This window comes from Thermobia domestica, chromosome 9, assembly GCF_964235325.1.
Source record: "Thermobia domestica chromosome 9, izTheDome1.hap1.1, whole genome shotgun sequence".
In the NCBI taxonomy this organism is placed as follows: Eukaryota; Metazoa; Arthropoda; class Insecta; order Zygentoma; family Lepismatidae; genus Thermobia; species Thermobia domestica.
This window is the reverse complement of record NC_137462.1, coordinates 177,968,623-177,991,838: the sequence shown is the minus strand read 5'-3', so window position 1 is coordinate 177,991,838 and position 23,216 is coordinate 177,968,623. Positions and strand designations below refer to the sequence as shown.

General features: G+C 35.1%; 1 protein-coding gene across 9 annotated transcripts in view; it reads left to right on the top strand.

The window, feature by feature from the left end:
- Klc (kinesin light chain) overlaps positions 1-23,216 on the top strand; it is a 244,533-nt gene that overhangs the window by 209,363 nt on the left and 11,954 nt on the right. For 8 of the 9 annotated variants that reach the window (XM_081725512.1, XM_081725519.1, XM_081725511.1 and 5 more), the window contains one exon: positions 7,317-7,466. In XM_081725512.1, the coding sequence (XP_081581638.1) occupies positions 7,317-7,466 (150 nt within the window). Of the gene's footprint in view, positions 1-7,316; positions 7,467-9,821; positions 9,974-23,216 lie in introns of those variants that run through there. The other variant, XM_081725520.1, reaches the window with a different exon arrangement.

Genomic DNA, 23,216 nt, shown 5'->3' with positions numbered 1-23,216 from the left:
AAGTTTATGCCATCAAAAGAATTAGTACAGAATGTGAATACCAACAAGCGAAACCGCACCTGTCAGTGTTGCCAAATAAGGAAGTTATAAAGCTTCAAAGATCAAGAAATTAGAGTGTCCGTAGAGCAAAACTAGCAAAAAGGCAAGAAAAATAATACTACGGAATGAAAAGGAGGAACCAAAAGAGTAAACCCAAGAACGCACAGCATCCAGTGAGTAACATGGTTGCCACAGCAAAGGGGGGAAAAATTGAAAATTTTGCAGTTGCCATAGAAGGAAAAATGCCCATATGACATAATGCTGGAAACACCATAGAAAGTCCATGTAAGATTCAGGAATCCTAATAGCGTTTGTTCGAAAGCGATATCTCTAACCGTTCCCGAGATACACCAAAGGTATGCGGGGTTTGCAACACTGCATAATAATTCCCTCGCCCTCCAAACTACGGCAACGAGTAATGAAAATGACCCGCTCAACAAAATGTAAGAACTACACGAGTCTAATCGTAAAATAGTTTGGAGGGTGAGGGAATTATTATGCAGTGTTGCAAACCCCGCATACCTTTGTTGTATCTCGGGAACGGTTAGAGATATCGCTTTCGAACAAACGCTATTAGGATTCCTGAATCTTACATGGACTTTCTATGGTGTTTCCAGCATTATGTCATATGGGCACTTTTCCTTCTATGGCAACTGCAAAATTTTCAATTTTTCCCCCCTTTGCTGTGGCAACCATGTTACTCACTGGATGCTGTGCGTTCTTGGGTTTACTCTTTTGGTTCCTCCTTTTCATTCCGTAGTATTATTTTTCTTGCCTTTTTGCTAGTTTTGCTCTACGGACACACTAATTTCTTGATCTTTGAAGCTTTATAACTTCCTTATTTGGCAACACTGACAGGTGCGGTTTCGCTTGTTGGTATTCACATTCTGTACTAATTCTTTTGATGGCATAAACTTCTATATGTTCCATTTAAAAAAATACAACTTTGTACTGAGCTGGCAACACTGTTGACCTGGTAACATTGTGTAGTACCTCAAAAGACGTCCCCCTTCCACAAGTATCTGGATCCACCACACTCTTGCTAATATCTCTGCTGGTTTCCGATTTATTCAGGGCTGTCCAACATTACTGAACCACCCTGTATATATATATATATATATATATATATATATATATATATATATATATATATATATATATATATATATATATATATTGCTGTGAATAAAAGTTAATCTAATCAATACACAAATTTATTTCTAGACTTAACTGAATAATTTTTTGCATGTAAAAAATCGTTTCGTCAGTGTATTTTCCATTATGAGAAATAATAATAACAATAGAGATCTGAAGTGTTCAAAGACAAACGTGGAATGTATCGTCTGAAATTACAATTTTAACAGATTTACGATAAGTCAGATTGTCGTTGCAAAATAATAATAAATATTAATTTGTATTGTAAGAACATATTGTTTTTAGCATTTGTAGGAATGTACCTAATAGCTGCTAAAATAGAGCCCAGTTTACATAAATTATTAAACTTGATTAATACATACACATTTTTAAATAGTAAATGCATAGGTTACCAGAATAAAGTAACTCAAGAACATTCCTTTCGCCTGAAGATGTAGTCTTACGGATAATTTTGACTGCTTTATTTTGTATTGAAGTAGTTAGGTGTTCCCAGGAGCCCTAAATTCCAAATCTCAATTCGTGACATATTTAATATGCGCCATTTGTTCTTGTTCCAGTGTTTGTCTTCGTCATACCAATCTTGTAGCATCACGTTCATATCTACCCTGATACACACTAACATGGATTGAGAGAGTCTTCAAGAAAATACTTCTTTAAAGAACTTATAAAATGTTTGTAGATTTGTAATAGACATATATTTCTTGCTAGCCTTATTCATACTAAATAATAGTTTGGATTGGGCCGTAATGAAATTTAGTAATGATGAAACTTAACTGCGGAGTTGTGAATATTAAATATCTGATTTCTCCAAAGTATCCGTCATAAAAAATTTTCGTGTCTTTTTTTTTTTTTTTTTTTGAGGGGGGGGTAATCGAAATGATTCTTAAATTTTTCTCAAATGAAACCAATCCCTACATTTACATAGATAAATTGAAATATAAGTTGAAGTTAAGCGCGTGAAAGTAGGCAAATCTTTTTAGGAATGGAATAGTCATATGAAGTTGGTTTCTTTAGAAAGAAATTTATTATTTGTCGACTTTGCGTCAAATCCAGGAATTCAAACCGTTATCTTCTCAAATTTTGTTGTGAATTGCGTGGAGTATAGATCTGGTTACAATTTAATTTATATAATTTCAAGCATATTTGTATCATATGATGTGATTCTCTGTGTGCATGTTGTACTTGTTTGAGGAGAAAACCCGTACGGAAGCAAACAGTAATGGCTCATTAGATGAGCATCTTCAAGCGAACGATGTCCAAGCTACTCAGGGACGATCTTGATATTCGAGCTTACGGATGGTCAATGGGACACTTTCTGACACTGTGTCTGATAATGCTTCAACTGTACGCGCAAAATCGGCACAGACAAATTCGTTTCACCGATGAGAAGTAGTTCACTATCGAAGAGTGTTTCAGTCGCCAAAATGATAAAGTGTAGCATCATCAGCTCAGAAAGCCAGGGACAAAGTTCGGAAAATCCACAGATCCCATCATCCCGCGTCCGTCATAGTGTAGTGGAGAGTGAGCTATGCTGGCACCACACGTCTTCATTTTTGTGAGAAAGAAGTAAAAATTAGTGCACGGGTGTACCTAAACACTGTGCTGGAACCTATAGTGAAGGACTTGACCACCACTCTCTTCGGAACACCCACATGTACTTCCCAGCAAGACTCGGCTCCTGCTCACAAGGCAAAATCAACCCAAGAGTGGCTGGCGCGCAATGTGCCTGACTTCATATCCACTGAGGACTGATCCTTTAGCAGCCCTGACCTTAATATCCTGGATTACAAACTGAGGACAGTACTTGAGGATATTGCCTGCAAGAAGCGTCATCCCACAGTTGCCAGTTTGAAGCGCTCTTTACTGGCTGCAGGGCGTCAATTCTCCTGGAGACAGTGCGTGCCGCCACGTGCGCTCCAGACTCCAAGCTTGTGTGCGTGCTAACGGCGTACATTTTGAAATATGATTGGTGCAAACTGTTGTCGCTTCACATACTACAGCATGCATGTTAAATTCCCTTTTCTCTTATCGATGATGTTGAGTTTTTTCTTTGTAACGGTATTTATGGCTAGAGTAGGTATTTATTTGATCACATGTTTTCTAGGCCCAACCATTTTATATGGAAGGTAGTGTCTTACCTTTAGTTTACGTATCTAACTAAACTAATGGAGTTACGAAAAAGTGGAAAAAGTAAACTTTTGTCATGGAGATAATTGAACCTTTGTCAGAGAAAACACGTCACAGAAATCTGTGGAAATCTTATAATACCAGTCAGCCGGACTGTTTAGAACTTTCGACAATCCTCCAAATTTCTAGAAGTGGAAAACTATTTAGCAATGTGAATTCATCAACTTTTTATCTGGTTGTGCAACATAAGTGACATTGATTGATTTTGAAAGTTATTAATGCTTTTTGTTGATAAATTCACAGTCTTCTTACAGTTTAAAGATGTTCGTAATTATTATCAATGTACATATATATATATATAAAGTTCGATACTGTTATAAATCAAATGTTCTTTAGTGTTGCTGTTCAACGCATCTTTGTTACTGTTATTTGTCGATTGCATGTTTGATATAAGGATTCAGTAGATATGGAAGTCAAGATAATTCTTCAAGATATTTTCTTCGATACAATTCTATCTGTGGTTTGCATATAGAGGAGAATTCATTTGAGCGTGATTGTAAAATAGAAGTGAGAACTGTACTTTTTATGAAGAACGAGTATTTGCGTGAAATATATATTAATGTAGATTTTCTTAATATTTATCTTGCTCAAATTAATTGACGTGATTTGCAGATAGGAACTAAAATTACATATTATTTAATTCCCGAAGATAATACTGAAACTCATCTTTACACAGTTTCTCTCCTTGGTGACTACATTTCTAGCGAGCGTCAGTGAAGTTTCTACCATTCGACTCAAATGCTATTTGTCCATCTCTCTCTTCCATAGAACTCAACCTGATTTTCACGAAACTTGACATATTCCTTGTTTCAATATGTGGAAATAACCTTATTGTTTGGGGTTCCAATCTACGAGGAATAAGAAAGTCAAAGGGATAAAAATCAACCTCATGTTGCAATGAAACATTTGCATATAAGGCAATTTTTCAGGATGATCTACGCAAATATGATTTAATTTCATCAGACAAAATGTATTGTACAGTTCTTTTTAGAGCAGCTTGGAGCTAAAATCTATCATTAATGAAAGGGTGTGTCCTCTCCGCTGGTCTACTGGCTAGCACATGGTCCGGGGTTCGATTCCCAGAGGGAGAGTTCATAAAATTTAATTTCATAAACATTTACTTTAATTATCTGTCTCGTTTAGCTTAAAGGGCATAAATTTGGGATATTAAACTTTAAAAATTCTCGAAAACACACAATAAAGAGTGAATTCTTCCTTCCCTTTCAAGTTTAAGAAATGTGTTCCACGAAAATTTTATTTTAATAATTTGTTTGATTTTGATGTAATATGCCGATTATTTTCTTTGAAACTCACGAATCATCCCACCTAGATAGACCTCAGATCACGAAAAAGTATAAAGGGTGCTGATTTTTTTATAAGAAAAATTTCACTTCAACTTTCGTAAAAACGATTCGATTTTGTTAAAATAAGGTGTATATGAGCGTTTTCTTGAAGGCTTTCCGACAACCCTCAGTGCCTGGAATTAAACACTGTCTGGAGTGAGCGGTTAGTTTGCCCCTCTGTTGTAGGTTGAATACCTCCTTTCAATTACAAATACATATATGTTTGACGATAACTATCGTAAAAGGTAAATTTTATTGCAATATGATGCATGTTTTGGAAGCTTAGCCATCATCTGCATTACCTGCATTTAAAATCAATCGATAATGAAAAATGAACTTTTCTCCTATTTCCACCCCTGATGTTAAAAAAAAAAAAAAAAAAAAACTACGATTTCCTGTGTAATAGTTAATCGATTTTGATACAATATAATGTGTATGTTTATTGAAACTCTCACACAATCCTCAATGCTTAAAGTTAATATATATTTATATTTTACAATAGCTTTTGTAAAATAAACTCGCTGGATTTTGGTGGAATATGGTTATTTATTTCTGATTATTTCTTCGTCTTTACTGATGGAGTTAAAATGGATCAAAAATCAGAAAGTGAATATCCACTCTGTTTGTAAATGAAGCATTTTCGTAAGAATTTCGTATCAATATTCCGATTTTTGTAAAACATAATGTGTGTTTTGTTTGACATTAGAGACTTGCTCGTGTAATTTAGGATTGAAATTAGAGAGAGAGAGAGAGTTCAGTTATATATGGTGTTCATGGGGCAAAACACCCCAAAAGTAAAGATTCATCTTAGAGTGGGGAAATGTTTATTCTTCCTTTTTTATTATTATTTGGCCATGAAACAAACGCCTGAGACATATACAACCCCTATATATAAAACAATATAGTTTTGGAATGTATAATGCGTAGGATATGATGCTTTAGTTTTTTCAATTTCAACACTTCCAGCGTACCCGTAAAAATGTAATAGAGAAATAATTGCCTTATATTTTAAATATTCAATTAGAACTGGACAATCTACGCAAAATTTGCAATCGATCAGTGAAAACACCATCTTTCTAGAGCCTGTAGTTTCCGAGATCTCATTGCCGAAAGGATTGGCCACAAACATATAAACGTCTACAAACATCTATCTATTAAAATGCTACAATAGCAACTATGGCGCCTGAGCTCCAACCTATAACTTTGGATTTCAAACCTTTGATTTACGGTTATTCGTGATTTCACGTTTAATAAAGACAAATATTTTAAAGTATGTGTACTTTAAATAAATTATTTAAATAGATCCGTTTTTCATAAAGTTTCTTCTTTTTAAATTATTGTTCAAATCCTTTGTATTTTAATAAGCCTTTTCCAAAATCAATGCAAATGAATTGTGCTGCCATCTTTGGAGTTCTTTTAAACTATACGTTTGTAGACGTTTATATCTTTGTGGCAAATCCTTTCGACAATGAGATCTCGGAAACTACAGGCTCTAGAAAGATATTTTCACTGATCGATTGCAAATTTTATATAGATTGTCCAGTTCTAATTGAATATTTAAAAAAACATGGCCATTATTTCTTTATTACATTTTTACGGGCACACTGAAAGTGTTGAAATTAGAAAAAAAAACTAAAGCATCATATCCTACGCATTATACATTCCAACACCACATAATAGTATAAGGGAGTTGCATACCTCTCAGGTGTTTGTTTCATGGCCAAATTATAATGAAAAACGAAGGATAACTATTTCTCCGCTGTAAGTTGAATCTTCATTGTTTGGAGTGTTTTACCCAATGAACATCATACATTAATTGTGTGTGTAATGTATTTGCTTATTACATACTGCATGCAAGAAGAAAGAAAACAGTGATCATACATGAATTAAAATCTCGAACTGGAAGTTGGTTGAAATCTTTGAAACGGTGCGAGATATTGAAAAAGTAATCGACAAAATCTCCTCTTTATGGTATCTCTTGCCAATTTTTAACAAGACGTCTTTCACTTGTGTCTGTAAAGGGACATGTACAGATGTGAGCAATAACAAGGAGATTCATGCTCATATGTGAATAATACGCTGTGTAGAGACCGCAGGTTCAGCTAGTGTAGTTTAAAAAGCTCCAAAGATGGCAGCACAATTCATTTGCATTGATTTTGGAAAAGGCTTATTAAAATACAAAGGCTTTGAACAATAATTTTAAAACAAAACTTTATGAAAAAGATGTATTTAAATAATTTATTTAAAGTACGTGAAACTGAATTTGTTCACATCTTTGTTAAACGTGAAATCACAAATAACCGTAAATCAAAGGGTTGAAATAAAAAAAAATTAGAGGTTGGAACTCATGCATTTTTGTTGCTATTGTAGCATTTTAATATAGACTATTGTAGCATTTTAATAAGTAGATAGATGGAGCTGCTTTCATTTTATTCATGTATTTAAGATAGTAGAAATTGTAATGAATGACTACTTGGTTAATGTTGATAAAAATTTTGTACTTAATAGGCACATACACGTATAATTCAACTTACTCTTATATCTACAGTTCAGTTCTTCGCAGTTGTAATATTTCTATCTGTTACGATACAGGCGTTGGACATCGTGAAGCAGGCCAAAGTCGCGCAGATTCTAGGTTCCGAAACAGTCACAGACAAGAGGAGGAGTTCAGCTGGCAAGGACCGGAGTAGACGAGGTTCCAGAGAGTCTCTAGAATCTGTACAGTATGACACAGGTGAAGAGGTAAGCAAATAGTATGTATAACATAAATAACAATAGATAAGCTTTGTGTTCAAAGCCTTATGTTTTATCCTGAATCGGAGCATAGCGTATTTATTGTGTCACAAGGGTGACAGGGTTTAACAAGAGTTAAGAAAGTATAAATGATCCGATTTTCTTATTAATGTGTTTTCGGTTGTAGTGTTAATTCACGACTAAACAGATACTACAAGAATTGTGAGTGCAACAAGAGATTGCTACATAGTGACGTTTGTATAAGATTTTAAACGATATACTTGGAAATAAAAGTAGGGTATATTAGCATTCAGATGCTTTGTAGAATGTCCTTTTTCCTTAATCTTTCGAAAACTAAGAGTTCGAGGAAAAGGAGGAAAAGACGGAAATATATAACTGTGGATTCTAGTGGATGATGTGATCCATTAATTTCACATACTTCCTTTTTGTTATTAGATGTTTAAGATATGAACTATTGTTTGTACACACGCTCTTGGTCTGTTGGGCTGCGTCTTGGTTTATTATTGTTATTTATTATTTAATGCTTATGGCTTTGTACATCGTCCACGTAGACGAACTATTTCATATGTCTCCAGAGACGTGAGGTCCGGGGATCTAGCCCCAAACCAAAAGTACCCGCGGGAAGCACTGGAAATATCGGCTAAATGTCTCTAGCCGCTGCTTCCCCTTGCATTCCCGAGGGGTTTGTGTACTTCCCACGAGGCATCATCCTGGATTTTTCAGTCTTTCTCCAGTGTTACCAATGTATACACAAGTGTAAATGAATAAATAATTTAAAAAAAAAAAAAAAAAAAAAATCTGAACAAAATTAAGAACCGAGACTAATAATTACACTTACATGGTACGCTTTTCCTTTGACACCCTGGTCTCACAAAAACTTAATTTCATTAGAATTTCCCGAAGAAATCTTAGTTAAGGCAGTAATTACAAAAATTATATTTACTGCTTTCCTTGGGTAGTTGTATTGTCTTGTCAAGCCTGACCCCAATTTTTATTTACGAAGTCCGTACCTAGCATTTACTAGTTTGCAAGCCATTGCAAAAAACTCAAATAAACCCCGTAACTATCAAACCTTGGCACCATTACATAATACTGGAGCACAAAGTATGTATTTATACTGTAGGTACTTACTCATGAGAACAGTTTTCTGTGTCTGAAGAATCTTCATCAATTGAAGGCAGATAGTCTGTGAATTTACCTTCACTTTGAATTCATCCGAACTCCTGCTCATATCTTCACATTTGCTCGTTACACACAGCCAAGTTGGAAGATAAACGATAGTTGAACAACAGCATGTGCTGTTATCAACGTTCGAACAATTTGATGAGAACAGCAATTGGTCACGTGAACAAAAATCCCATTCACTGTACCTAGCGACACTCGACACTACTGCATATACAGTTATAAATATACCACATTGACTTGATCCCTAGTCTTTCTTTGCAAGCGCTGCTATCGGCTGAAAGAATTCCACTCGCTTTCTCTCGCTTAGCAACAGCTGAACCCTTACTGGCTCAGCGTGAGGGTATGAGCTTTAGTTCGCATTTTTGCCACGACTCAAAACATTTTGGCAGCACAATAGAACCTTGTTATCCTACAAATTACTCAACTTTCGTTTGCAGTTAGAGCTCCGTTATGACACTAGATTGCACTCGAATTTAGTGATGTAAGACTAGATATTTACAAGTCTTTTAATATCATTATTTCAATGTTGACAGTTTTGTGAGTTGGGACCTTGTCAAATCAGCTCTACGACATATCATATTCGAACTATAGTACTCATTTGATGTGAGCGCCAAACATGGCATGGAGGTAGACCTCGATTTGCTTAAGAAGCACGGAAAATATTTTCCTGGGAAATTTGGTTCCCGAGGTATTGGATGTCAGAGATGGCATTTGCCTTAATCAAATGTTAGGAAAAAAAATCACTAATTACTGTTGAGAACAAGAGTTAGCGGAAAATACATAAAACGAACCAGTTAAGTGTTAACTAAACTGCAGTGTATATTTATAACAGATTTAATATCAATGAAGGGTGAATTTTCCTCGCAGTCTGGAAACTAACTACTAGTCATTCAAAAAATAATTGTAAAAGGAAGGCTAAAAGAAAATCTGTGTACTGCAAACAAACTACTTATTGGTCACGCATTTGGTGAAAGAATAACGGTACGGAATAATTTATGTACAGCTTTCAGCTAAATAGTTTAAAACGTGGTTTAATGTTTGCGTCTGGGCCAGTCAGAAAATTATCAATTTATGATTATAATTCGAAGTTGAAATTTAGTTACGTAAGTTATTGTACTTAAAATATATTAAATACAAACTTTAATTCTTTATTTTTAGTGCAACGAGAGGCGTACCATGTAGGAACATACGAGTCGATTTTTACCTAGTTTCACCAAGTAGAAGGGAAGGAATCTTATGAACCAATATATTTTTCGGATAAATGCAAAGAATACTATGTACAATCCTTTTCAAAGAAAACCAGGCCACGCACTTCCTTAAGAAGTTGTATTCTTATTGCCTTCTAATGAAATTATTATAGAACTTTTGTTTGAAATAGATGAAAGATTTCTTGAGAGAGGTAGGTGGCTAGGATTTTTTAAACAAGATCACACTTCGCTGGTTAAGTAATTCCCATGTGTTGCTCACTCAACGAATATATGCCTAGTAGTGTTTGTGGCAAAATGCTACTATCTAGCATAATTTTCGAGTGTCTTGGAAATAGAATGGTTTTCATATGTGAGCTTGAGCTTATAGAGTGATTTCCATGTGTTCATTTTCATTTTTAAATAACAAACTATAGGAAACTTCCGGTTATTCCTTACACATAGAAAACTGCAGATCTGCAGTCGGCGATTATTGTTGGCCGGTATCGACTCATGTGACATGTATGAGCCGGAACTTTTTCAGTTTATCGATAGCACGGGGCTGTCGAATAACAATATAGCTTATTCCTAACTCGTCTGTAAGTGCACGAACACGCTTCTATAGTGTTTTTGAAGAATTCATCCAAACCTGATATTGAACGGGGACTCATTTTGCAATGTTATGTTACCGAAACGAAATTGACAAACTAACGGTGAATGTTGCATTCATTTGTCATTTCTGACTCAGATGCACAGCTAATGTTTTTTGTTGATTGCTATTCAGAATGTGTCTGTCTGAATTCGTAAAGAAAAATCACATGCAAGTTTGTGTTCTCCATGTTGGACTTTCAGATACGATCCTGTTTAACAGTGTACTGTGTCTTTATTATTTGGATACCCAAGCCTGTTTCTACATGTATATCGAGTTCGTTACATTAAACGCGTCACCTTCTCCATCCCTATGTTGAGTTACCATGGTGAGTTTTCTTCCAGGGGTCAAAGTAAACATTTCATTCGCACCAACCTTATATAAAATAGTGATTGAAATGCATACCTTACCAATATAATTTATTTATACTATATTTATGTAGTTTTGTTGTAGATTTTGTTATATTAAGTCTAGAGTGAAAGAAGCAGGATGATTGGTGGAATACCGAAGTTAGGAAATAAGATCAGCATAATTATCGAAATCAGAGATTAGACATAAAGGTCGACTCTTAGAATTGACTCAAAAATGTACAGTAACTTTAGTTAACGTTCGTAGTTTTGGTACGGAGGACAGAGCAACACAATATCCTCTAATATCTGCTCAGAATCAGGTATATGACTACATATTATTTCGAGGCCCAGATATCAATGATATAATCAAGAAGGAAAATTACCAAATTATTATACAATTTTCATGTTTGTGTGTATATATAGTAGAGTATAAAGCTCTTATTTCTCAATGTAGTAAAATATTTGTTACATAGTAGAGGGCAAGTCATAATAAACTTTAGAATAATCAGTTTTAATACAGTGTTTGGTAATAGTTCTAAGTACAGAGAACAATTAATTACACGAAGAGAGTAAGGAGAGCTTCTTAAAATCAAACTTGCTCACCTCCGTGTTCCTGGTACTCCAATGGTTTGAATTTGTTTGTGGGAATTTCGGAGGAGTTAACGACTGTATTCAACAGAACAAGGCCTCTAATTTATTTTATATTGGTATCTTGGTATATTGGTACTTTATTTACATTTTTATAAATCCATATAACCTCTCGTGTAACAAACGTAGAGAAAATTTGTTAAATGACAGATTTTATGCTCCGCAAATCATGAGTTAAAAAAGGAAGCCGTTTAGTCTTCCGAAATGTTCGAATAAGTTCAAACTACTGGATTGTCGGGAGCAGGAGGTAAGTAGGTTAACTTAAAGCTGAACTAGTTCTTTTCGAGGAGTTGATAAAAGTATGGGTGGATATACATTTCTGTAGACTACTGCGCTTCCAAATTCTATCTCCACGCCATTATTCTATAAGTAAGGTCCCTCATGCCCCGCTTCAAGCTGAATTTGCCCTACCAGCAGACTTACCAACTACTCGGAGAAGACCACCGAACGATCTCTCAAGTTTTCATGTTCATGCCCTTCTCGCTTTGTGATTGGCCTAGTGTTTATACTTAACACATTTCTGTCTTCTTATTCTTGTTCCCTGGCTAGTGTCACTAAATGCATTTTTCGTTTCCAGTTCACGTAACAATCCTGACCTATATTTAGCTTTTCTTTTATCTTTAATAGTAACCCAGGCTTTTCTTTACGCTTGCCTTGCAGCTCCAATGAAAGAAAATTAATATTCTACTGTGTTACTAATTTTATCGTGGTGCTTTTGTCACTATTGGCATGTTTTCTGTGTACTAGTGTCAGATTCGTGTTACTGAACTTCATACATTGGTCATAAAGGCCTTTGCAGTATAACGCATCCAATACCAATCCCTTACTCTTTTTTTCTTAATGTGCTGTACTTGTACGAAGTCTTTAAACTTAAAAATATCTCCTTTTTCATACAGTAGGAAGTTCCCTTGATGCCACTGTACGTTATTTGATCTTGCTAATTATTTTCGTATTCCTTGTAGTTTTCGAAATGTTACTTCGATTGAAGAAATTTTCTGAAGCATTCGAATATTAATATGTTTTGTATATATATCATACAATTTTCAAATTTACAAAAAGACCTGGCAGCCCACCCGTCTTTGAAAAACGTTGTACTCTTAGTTGGAATCAAATCAAACAGATTACGATTCTCTTTGGCCACTAGAAATTTTGATTTAGAACCAAAGTATTAGAAGTTCCTATACGGTTGCCAGAATATTGCCTTCTAAATCATGTAGGGTGGCCATTTAAAAAAAAAAAAAAAATCGTTATACTATCATTTTCTAGCACTTCAAGATCGGGTTCTTGTTACATTGCTTTTGCGTTCACAGAGCTTATTCTTGTTTGATACTGTAAATTTAAGAATGGATTACAACTGAAATAAAATAAATAAGTGTATCCGTACTGCTATCACATTTCTTTCATTTACCTAAGAATACTTCGGTGTTCCTAGCGCCCTGTGTACAATGTGTCTAAATAAATATGTCAGTAAGAAAATTACGCATTAATTTCTCTAAAACAGAAATTTAAATTTTATGCGAAACACCAAGTATTAATTTTACATAACTTTTCTTTCTCCCTCTTAATAATAGGTACTTAATCTTCCACCTATTATTTTGTAATACCAGCAGCGTCACAGATGTACAAGTTGCAGTTATTCTGTGTCAATTATCATCCAAGTTCTATACCAAACCTTTAATACGGAAGAGCCAAAAGTATAGGAGTCAAATCAAGCCATCGCGAGGACCATTTACTGGAATTTCCAACCCCATCCAGAAATTTACGATGCCCCTGTCGTAATATGGATGGAATATCTTATTAGAGCTATATGGGTTCTATATGGGTTATGGAGCTTCTATATGGGTTATAGCATCCTAATACAATATTTTCCAGATGCGTTTCTTTCGTGAGTGTAATCTTTTCTAAGAAAAAGGGTTCATTTACGGAATCACACATTAACACACATCACACAGTTAATTTGGAGCTGTCGCATTCATGTTCCAGTAACATGGAAGTTATTGGAACATCAGACTCTGTTCTTCTTCGTTCAGCAGTCTCTTGCTTGGTTTGATGCAGCTTTTCATTCTTCCCTATCCTGAGTCAAAATTTTTCATTTCCTTGTAATTTTTCTACTCTTCCATACGACTTTTACTAGTCAGTCTGTATAATTCAGTGCGTTTTCTGAGTATGTTACTTTTTCCATTCCTTCCATATCTAATAACTTGCTGTCTCTTCTTTACGAAATATCGTTTTTATTTATTTATTTATTTTTATTTTTTATTTATTTATTTATTTATTTATTTATTACTGTAATTTTGTTTATAACTCGTAGCATTTAATCACACTTTCTTAGGCCCTATCACTTACCCGATTTTCAGGATTCTTCTATAGCAACACTCCTTGTTAATTATTCTTCTATAGTCAGTCGTGGCTCACTGTCTTATTCCATACTCTCTAATTTTGCCCGTTCACTTTACCATATGTATGGAAGTGCTTTCGTTGAGAAATACTACACGTTTCAGAAACTCATTGGCACCATTGCGAGATAGGAAATGAAATGAAATGAAATCTTTTAAGTTTTACGTCCCACGGTTATGCCGGTTAGGCTAAAGGAGACGGTGATGATGAGAGATGAGTGAAATGGTGGAATGAAGAAAGTGGGAGGAAACGGGAGAACCCTGAGAAAACCCACGAGCACGGTGTTTGTCCACCACAAAGTTCACTTGGCGGGGGCTGGGATCGAACCCGGGACCCCAAGCACCAGAGGTGAACGCTCTACCACTGAGCCACCGCGCCCCCATTGCGAGATAGGATTTCAATAACAATGCATTCCTTTTAAAGTTCTAAACTAGGTTATTTTGTGTTCTCTAATGCATCATTTCGTGAACGATATCGTACATTGTAGACCAAGGTGTCCGAGGCTGACTGCTCGTCCTGAAATCTCTTTCACTGACCTGCCTTGACAAGATTTTCCAGTTGCCTCCACTTCTCATCCATTGGTATCTTGCCATTTGTTTCCGTCCTCAGCACAGAGCCTATTTCGAAAAGTTACATATGCGATTTCACAATGGAATGATAGTTCTGAGTTTATTTCTATTTCTTATTTTCTCTCTTTGTGTGTCCACCATTCATATACTTGGCATATTGTGGAAACAAGGAGAAAGAGGTTTCATCGAACCATATCACTTTCTTCCAATTATTATCGGCGGTCCATATCTTTTTCTTGCTGTGGCGGTGTTAACCATGGGTTTCAAAATCACAACCTGAGCATGGATGTTGAGTTATACAGCTGCCGTCGGGTCGTAGTTGCAGAAATAAAGTCATTCCAGGAGTTGATTAAGTTTTGTAGCGAGTTATGCCGTATTAGCTGTACATTTGTTTGTGACAGTCTTTCAAAGCTCGGCGATTCCAGTCACCTAGACTTGGTGTTAGTCTCTGTTCCTATTGTCTGATGATGTCTTCCCATGAGTTATGTATGCCGTCATTATCTTGAACACTTTCTTAATATACCTAATATAATGGCAGTTATGAATTTTTCTTACTTCAGCTGACCATACACCCACAATTTACTCTCTTTAAAAATCTGAGATGTATCCAAGTTGCAGCATGAACGTCTTGCCTGTTGCACACACGAATCCTTGCTACACCGCTTCACGTACTGTTCACTATCATCCAATAGAGCACTCACAAATTTTACCGTCTATTTTAACCACCGCAGTTATATGTACGAGGATTACCCACTCCCATGGAGTTTTTATTATTGTAATAGCTGTTATATCTAGGATGTTAAGGATTGGCATTAACAACCGAAAGAAGTGGTGATAAACATGAAATTAAGAAAAAATTATCAAATGAAGTTGAGTCGAAAGCGGAACCATTTCACGTGAAAGATGTTGGAAAAACTGAAAGCGCTGATATAGCGAGGAATATCTCATGAACACCCGCTATCGGTCAAAAGATTACAAGAAAATATATACATCACAAATGCAATGACGTAAATGCAATAAATTTAGATGAGAGCGGTGTGAATAGGAATTCCCACATGCAGCTAGAAAATCCCAACGAAAATAGGTACTTGGCACGAAATGGCAAAAATGGACGATACCACTTGTAGTGAAATCTATAAACAGTGACAATTTATGAACAGATGTGCAAATAGGGATTCCCAAAGGCAGTGCCGAATCCCCATAGTCAGAAAGAAGGATTGGTCATTTCTCAGCTTTCGATATCAACGACCGTATTTTAACCCGTACGTGTAAGGGATGATGTCTCTCGACAATCATTACCCAGGGGAGTGGGGAAGGAAGAAAGGAATAGTGAGGAAGAAAGCTCCCTAGGATCTTTGTTAGGTACAATCCCGGCATTTGCCTGGTGTTAATGAGGGAAAACCAAGAGAAACCTTACTAAGCATGACAGGCCTGAAAAAGTGTTTACACCTTTCCGACAGAATGTCGGTCATATTACGGAGATTCGAAATCTGTTGAACAATAGCATATACTACGGGTGCAATCAAACACTGGTATAAGGGGGAACGTGTAGTAAGTGTTGCCACCTTACACAAAAAAGAGGCGACAAATCTAGAAAACAGAAATGGCAGGAAATTTGAGATCAGGAGGGAATTTCGATTTGCTAAGAATAAGATTTTTAAACATTTAGTATTTCATATGTTTTATATATATATATATATATATATATATATATATATATATATATATATATATATATATATATATATATATACTTCAAACTTAATCACTGTGTTTTGCACTAACGAAGTATAACAAACTCACGTTCTGCAGCTGTGCACATCATCATCTTTTCTCTTCGTTTGTGCAGTGGAATATTATATTAGTGAATCATCCACAAAATGCAGTTAGTCAATGATGCAATGGTAAATTCATTTTTGATGCACGCATATTCTAACTTTTTTCCTTTTTTTGTTCCCTTTGGTTTCTATTTTATCAGAACTTCCTGTCCTGCATTAAGTGAAGGTGGTTTATCACAGAAATGAATACGGTTACTCGTATTTGAACTTCTATGTTTTCATTGTAATGTATGTTATTTCGAATAAGGTTTATTTCGTAAGTGCGTATGAGTTGAAAATTGTTGATGCAGTTGCACATTAGCGTGTGATGCTCCACCATTTCTTCGTATTACCAAGAAGTGGACATCAACTAAATTCTTTCTCCTTCACTTCTAAAAAGGTAAGCTCTTGGGTCGCCATCTTAATATAAACTACAACTAAATAACGCATCTGATTTGCTTTCGAAGAACAGGAGCTAAAGGGAAGCGGATGACCATCGCCAGGCGCTTATTGTCTAACACTGCATATCTATATGCTATGGAATTCAGCTGAAGAGATCTTCAATTAATAACGATGTTCAAAAATCTCCCATCAGTAGTAATACTTTAATATCCACAAATATACAGTAGATTTATGGATCTAAAGTTCACCTGCCATTAACAATAGATATATATATATATGTAGTACACAGCACATATAACATCAATAGCACGATAGTCTCCTAACCATTCCTCTGAAATTCTGCATAAGGTTCTGCATAACATCACAACGTAGAGAATGACAAGCGTAAATACAGGAGTACATCAACTGGAGGAATACTTTAATATCATACATTAATCTTCTTAATTCATAATTCGTCGTTTCATATGATACAATATTTTATAACAATAATACATAATTACATCGTTGATTCATTCATATCATTAAATCTCATCTTTCTTCATCATCTTTTCAACTTACTTATTTAGCAAACATACTTATTCTCTTGCATTTCTCTCTTCAATTCATCACATTGCAATAGTAGTTGAATTAAAGTAAATAAATATATTATGGAGGAACAGCTTAAACTACATTAAGACGTGTACTATTATTAATGTTTGACTAACATTTAATCACAAGGTATTACCAGCTTCTACTGTACAAAATCTAGATTATTTTAGAAACTGCTGAATAATATATTCCATAACGTTTGACTATATAAGCTACTTTCAAATGTAATTTCAATTATTCATGGCAATATAAAAGTAAAGAATGATTCGTAGGACAGAAATAATTTAAAACTTCATAATGTAACAACACGAACACTTTACAAACCAAGAATCACTAAGGAAAAATGTATATTCAATATTCAATACAACTTTCTTTTCTCCTACTCCCAATTTTCTTTCCTACCATGTGACATTTCAAGGAAGTGTTATGGCTTATTGGTTTCACATGTTTTGTAATACATAAATATGATAATATCTTAATATAATAATTCTGCAAAATATTAAAGAACATAGAATATAGCTAATTAATAAATTAATATTACGAACAAAGAAACGGAAATAAGAAACAAAATGTAACGGTACTTTTGGGGCCGTTACAAGCGTAGGGATTAGATCAATACACAGTGGATACCCGGACTAATTTCATCGGACTCTTCATCCTTAAATATGGGGTACGTCTACAGATACCAAAGTGTACTTTCTACTTGGTGCTTATAATAAAGTATTTATTAATTGTTATACATTTGTTAGTTCGTATTTAATCATTCTTTTTCAATAGTTATACATTTCTATTGATTAATTAATAATGATGCGTCTCATAAGTGAAAAAGACATTGTTTATTCTTATTTTAAATTACTCTGACAACAGAAATTATGCAGCAGTTTGCGAAAACAGTATTTATCTCAAGTAAAATTTTATTCTCTTCAATCATTCTTTGAGTCAAATATTTTTATGCTTTTTCAATGCCGATACGAAATGTTCTGTTCCATAAATCGAGGTTCTTTCAGACAAGACGTGTGAAAAATATTTTATATCCTAAAAGGGGGTCACTAAAACTTTTGGAGAGCGCACCGCGTTGGGTTCACCGATCTTCAAAAATAGTTAATATAGATTGAATTTTTTCACTTAGCAATTCGCAGTAAAATAAAAGAAAAGAAAATAGGACGGTTAGAATTTGTGATTCAAATTAGCGTAAAATAATAATTTGTATCAAGTATACAATGAAAGTAACTAGGTTTTATGATGTGCAATTCCTGTTTTAATGTCTCTATCTTCATACTGTTACTGTGGAGAAAAAATCGTAAATGATATCACCGTTATGTCCATATATTGTGGTTCTATATCTTGTTTTTCGTCAAAATCATTGGGTTTGGAACTAGGAAAAATAGATTCTTCATCACGTGTTACATTGAGTGAAGGAATCTGACCCAAAGGATCGATCACGTTTTAAATGTTACGTAGATTTTGAAATATTTTTTTCATATTGATACTAACTTAAACATAAGTTCGATGGCTTTGTGAGTAGTACTTTCACTTCCGGCGCCGTGCTTTCAGATCACAGATGCGTGATACAGGTTTTGTGGTAACTAAATACCGAGTGGGCGGATTTTCTTCTGGTTCTCTCGTTTTCTCCCCTATCCACATTCCCTTCGCTCTTGCATCATTAAATCAATAGTTACGATGTAGAACATTAAACTAATGACTTAATGTGAAGTATAAAAATTAAGCAACAAGCTTAACCGTAACACACCTTCGGAATTGTAAAACTGAATTTGCGGATGACTTCTTTCGCTCGAGTAAGTAATGTTCTGGGTCACGATTTTATTTTTCTCTGAAATAAGCTATTCTCTAGTCACTTTCTGGTGTGGGAATTTCGTTTACTTTTGCGATAGTATCCATTGCTGGAAAATGGAATTTTGTATGCGAACCTAATAATACAAAGTGATACAGGTGACATTGTTGCAAGAAATTACAAATAAGCCTGGGAATGAATGTATACACTTTATTATCGTATATTAAGCGCGCGATCATATTTCATTGTTTACGTATTTGAGTTAAGCATTTTAATTTCTGATCTCATAACGTTAACAATGCTTAAATACCTAGACTAAACACAAGAATTGACTGTGCACCAAAAAGGAAGTGGATCGAGGTTGCGTACGTGACAAAAGAAAAATATTTTGTACAATCCCCAACAATTTTTTATTTACGACAGCATATTATACAGGAAGACGATGAAGAAGTGGGGTCGAGGAGGGGGATGTAGTAATAGCTTTATAAAGATATTATCCATTTTTATTAAAACCTGCTGGTTTAGCGTGATTGTTCAAGTTCCAGATGCAAGATTGATAGTAAACCGGTGTTCGTTGTATGCAGTGTTCTGGTGCAGGTAACAAACATGTCAGCTTTTAAGTATTCCAAGACTATGTTCAGTCCTTCCTGGTTGTTAGATAATCCGCTATCATGGATTCGGGAAATATCAGATAATGAATTTTCTGCTTGTTGCAACATTTGATGGAGCGTTTTTTCGCTGAGTAACATGGGACGGCAAGCAGTAACAAGCCACTTGAAAGATAAGAAGCACATAGTTTTCCTTGTCCATCTCAATATCAGAAACAATAGCAGTACATGAACAGTTACTGTGGTGTATTTAAAGTGTAATGCCATACACCAATGCGCACTGCTGCAAAAGATGTCAAAGTGTTCAAATTTATGTTCCCATACAGTGAGATTGTCGAAAAATTGCAGCTTCAGCGTAACAAAATAGCATGTAACCACGCGTTATTTGACATTAGTATTTTTAGGGCATTCTACAGTTTGACTTTTTCATTGTTTTCAAAGGATAGTCATTATGTAAATTTTAAATTACTGCATACCTTCAATCAGATACCAAGACGTCGCCAGATGATCCTGTAATATTTAATATAGGAAGTTGTGATTGGTTACTTTGCATGAAGCATTTGAAGCTGCAATTCACGCAACGGACTAGAGATTTCTAAGAGCTCTGTATACTTAGTTAAGGATGTTACGGCACATTGTGCAGAGAACACTCACTTATAGACATTCAGAAAATTTTCCGGTGAAGTTTTGTTCTGTGTTGACTTGAAAGTAGTAGTGTTGCTGTGAAAACCATTGACACTTATCCGTATCTTGTGTTCGTATTCAAAGTGTCAAAAAGGATAAGGAAGTTTCCAGCTCTTCGAGCCATCAGATCTTGTCAGATATGTTAAAAGAATTTGTCTTTTTCAACTCACTTGCATCAGAAGTACAACTTCTCCTTCCTAAATTTCAAATTGACATTAGTCCATTTACATCTTACCGACTCTGATTTAAAAGGAAGAAAAGAAAGAAAGAAAAAAAGAAAAGAATGTGATGCAAAAGTTTGTGAAACTAGAAGCCTTTAGTTTTTTCAGTTTGCGGATTGATGTGGAAAACGAAGAAAGTCTTCCTGTTAAAACGCTGACATTAGTTTTGCCACTTCCTTTAACAAATGTCAAACAATAATGGATTTGGACATTCTGAATTTTCGATGAAATTGCAATCTACAGAAATTTGTTCCTCTGGAGAAGAGTCACCTTCAAATTATAATTAATTGAGCTCTTTCATGTTTGTATCTTAATGTTTCTACAGGATCTGATGTTGGAGTGAATCTCGTGAAGTCATTTTTAGCTGAACTAGTTGAAAATAATTGGTAAGATGGCAATAAGAGAGAGAAAATTGTGAAGCAGTTCAAGGAGTTCTGTTCAAATCCAAATTGTAAAACAGTTATGAGTCAATATTGTAGAACTGGTCAGCATTTGGATGACTTTTGTCTAATGAATTGAGATACTTCAGAGTACAGCGATTTAATCGATGTTAAAATAGCCTTGATTTTGTGTGTTGGAAATTTATATCTAGAAATGATTTTCAGTCAATGCGGAATGTGTAGCAGATAATTTTAAAGATCAAACTTTAGTAGCACTCAAATTAGTGCGATTCAGTAGCAGCTTCTGGTGACCTTGAGAAGCAAATCTGTGACTTACTATGCACGAACACTCTTGTGGCTATGTTGATACCGTACGCACCTTTGGTGCGGAAGACCCAAGTTAGGTTCCTGGTGGGAGCTCAAGTAGTTCGGATCCAGCGTTGAGCTGTAGATCTATGTTTCATATAGCCTCACTGCTGAAGGGGCCAGAGAATCAAATAAAAAAAAGCAAATGAGTTTCGTTTCACAGTGTGAAACTACGGGCGATTTCCAAACTATGTGAATCAACACCCAAGTAGTACATCCATAACTATTGGTTTCAATAGAGTAACAAGATCGAAGATAAAGCCTCCTCAAAACCTTAATCCTTATCTTTTCTTTATTCTTTAGAGTTCCTTATTTGTGTACAAATGCACGCTGAACGCTCGTAACGACGAAAATTTCGCATATTCTGATACACAAAAACTCGTTTTCCGCATTGCCGCCATCTTGTAGAGTGCCGTCACAGGCCTGCCATCTAACGTGCATGCGAGCCACGAGGCGGGCTTTTTTTAAACTTGGTGAGTGTATCTGTCTTTTCATGTATCACCCGTCGTTGTATGTCATATACGTGTCATTAAATAGTGCTTTGAAACCGGATGAATCATTTAGGCTAACCGTATATTTTTTTATGAAAGAAGAAACAAGGAATGTGACAAATTTCCATACAGAAAACAACTATCCTAACGTAATGCCTGTAAAAAATGCAGTTATGTTTTGATGAGAGACAAAATTGAATATACAAATGTTTTCCAAAAAAATCAGGCAACTTGTTAATCAAGTAAGAAAAGGCCCAAAGAATATGTGTTGACATCATTAGACGCAATTGCTGTCATTTTGAAACTTGTAAAATTTAGTGTTATTTATCTAATCTGTTGTTTTAGTGTGTTGTGTATATTTTTTGAAATCTTACACTGGTAAATTCTAAATGATAAAATGGGCGTTGTGATTATTTTATTTATTTATTTATTTTGACAATACGTTAGCAATTACGTGATTTAAAATATAGAAAAATCATTAATTGCATTGAATAGTAATAACTTCACAGCACTTTCTCTCTCTCTGTTTCTGACGAGCATGTTTGGCACTTTGAGGTTTATGTTCTTCATTTGAATTTCCGGTTTCTATACGTGTAAATTCCCATCCACATCCTCGTCAGCATCTACGTTCCTGCTGCTGGAGTCATGTTCCGCATAATACGCACACGGTTGAACATTTTGAGTGATTCCCGATACTCTCACCATCTTCAACAGTCGTCTTTGCAATAAGGCTAGATGCAGCAGATCTTCTACGGTAACGATTTTCGAGATTGGTATAGGACGCTGTTCACTATCACAGCAAACAACCATTATTATCCATCCCCAGCATAGAATATCAATTGTAATGCCACACACTATTGGTACCCCTAGTAAACAGTGTTTCTTCCAGGCATACTTCCGGAGGGACTTCACCCCGCAACGAAAATAAATTGAACACCAGTTACATGTCACCTGTGTATACAGTACATGCCTTAGCCAATACTGTCCAAGAGCAACAACCTCACGAACTAATTTTGCCCTCCCGGACAAAATTTTCTCGAAGAAAGCCTCGGAGTGAGTGCTAATGAACGTCTGCTGATATTGGAGGAAACAGATATAACTTGAATTATTGATTTATAAACAGTTTATTGATTGTCTTCATATAAAGTTAATAACTTAAGTTTTCCGAACAACTAACACCTGCTCTCCTTTCAACATGCACTGATAGAAAGAAAACCTCACCAGAATGATCCATAATATTCGTTAAAGCAGTTTTTCTCTAGCCTTCTTATCTCACGGAGCAAGATTTGAATTTTTAGTGCCTCCTCTCTCATTTTGAAGAAGTTCTAATAAGGAAGAACATGGATTATCTATAGTCGCAAACTTTGTTTGCATCAAAGCAGAATACTACACATAGGGTCTCAACAG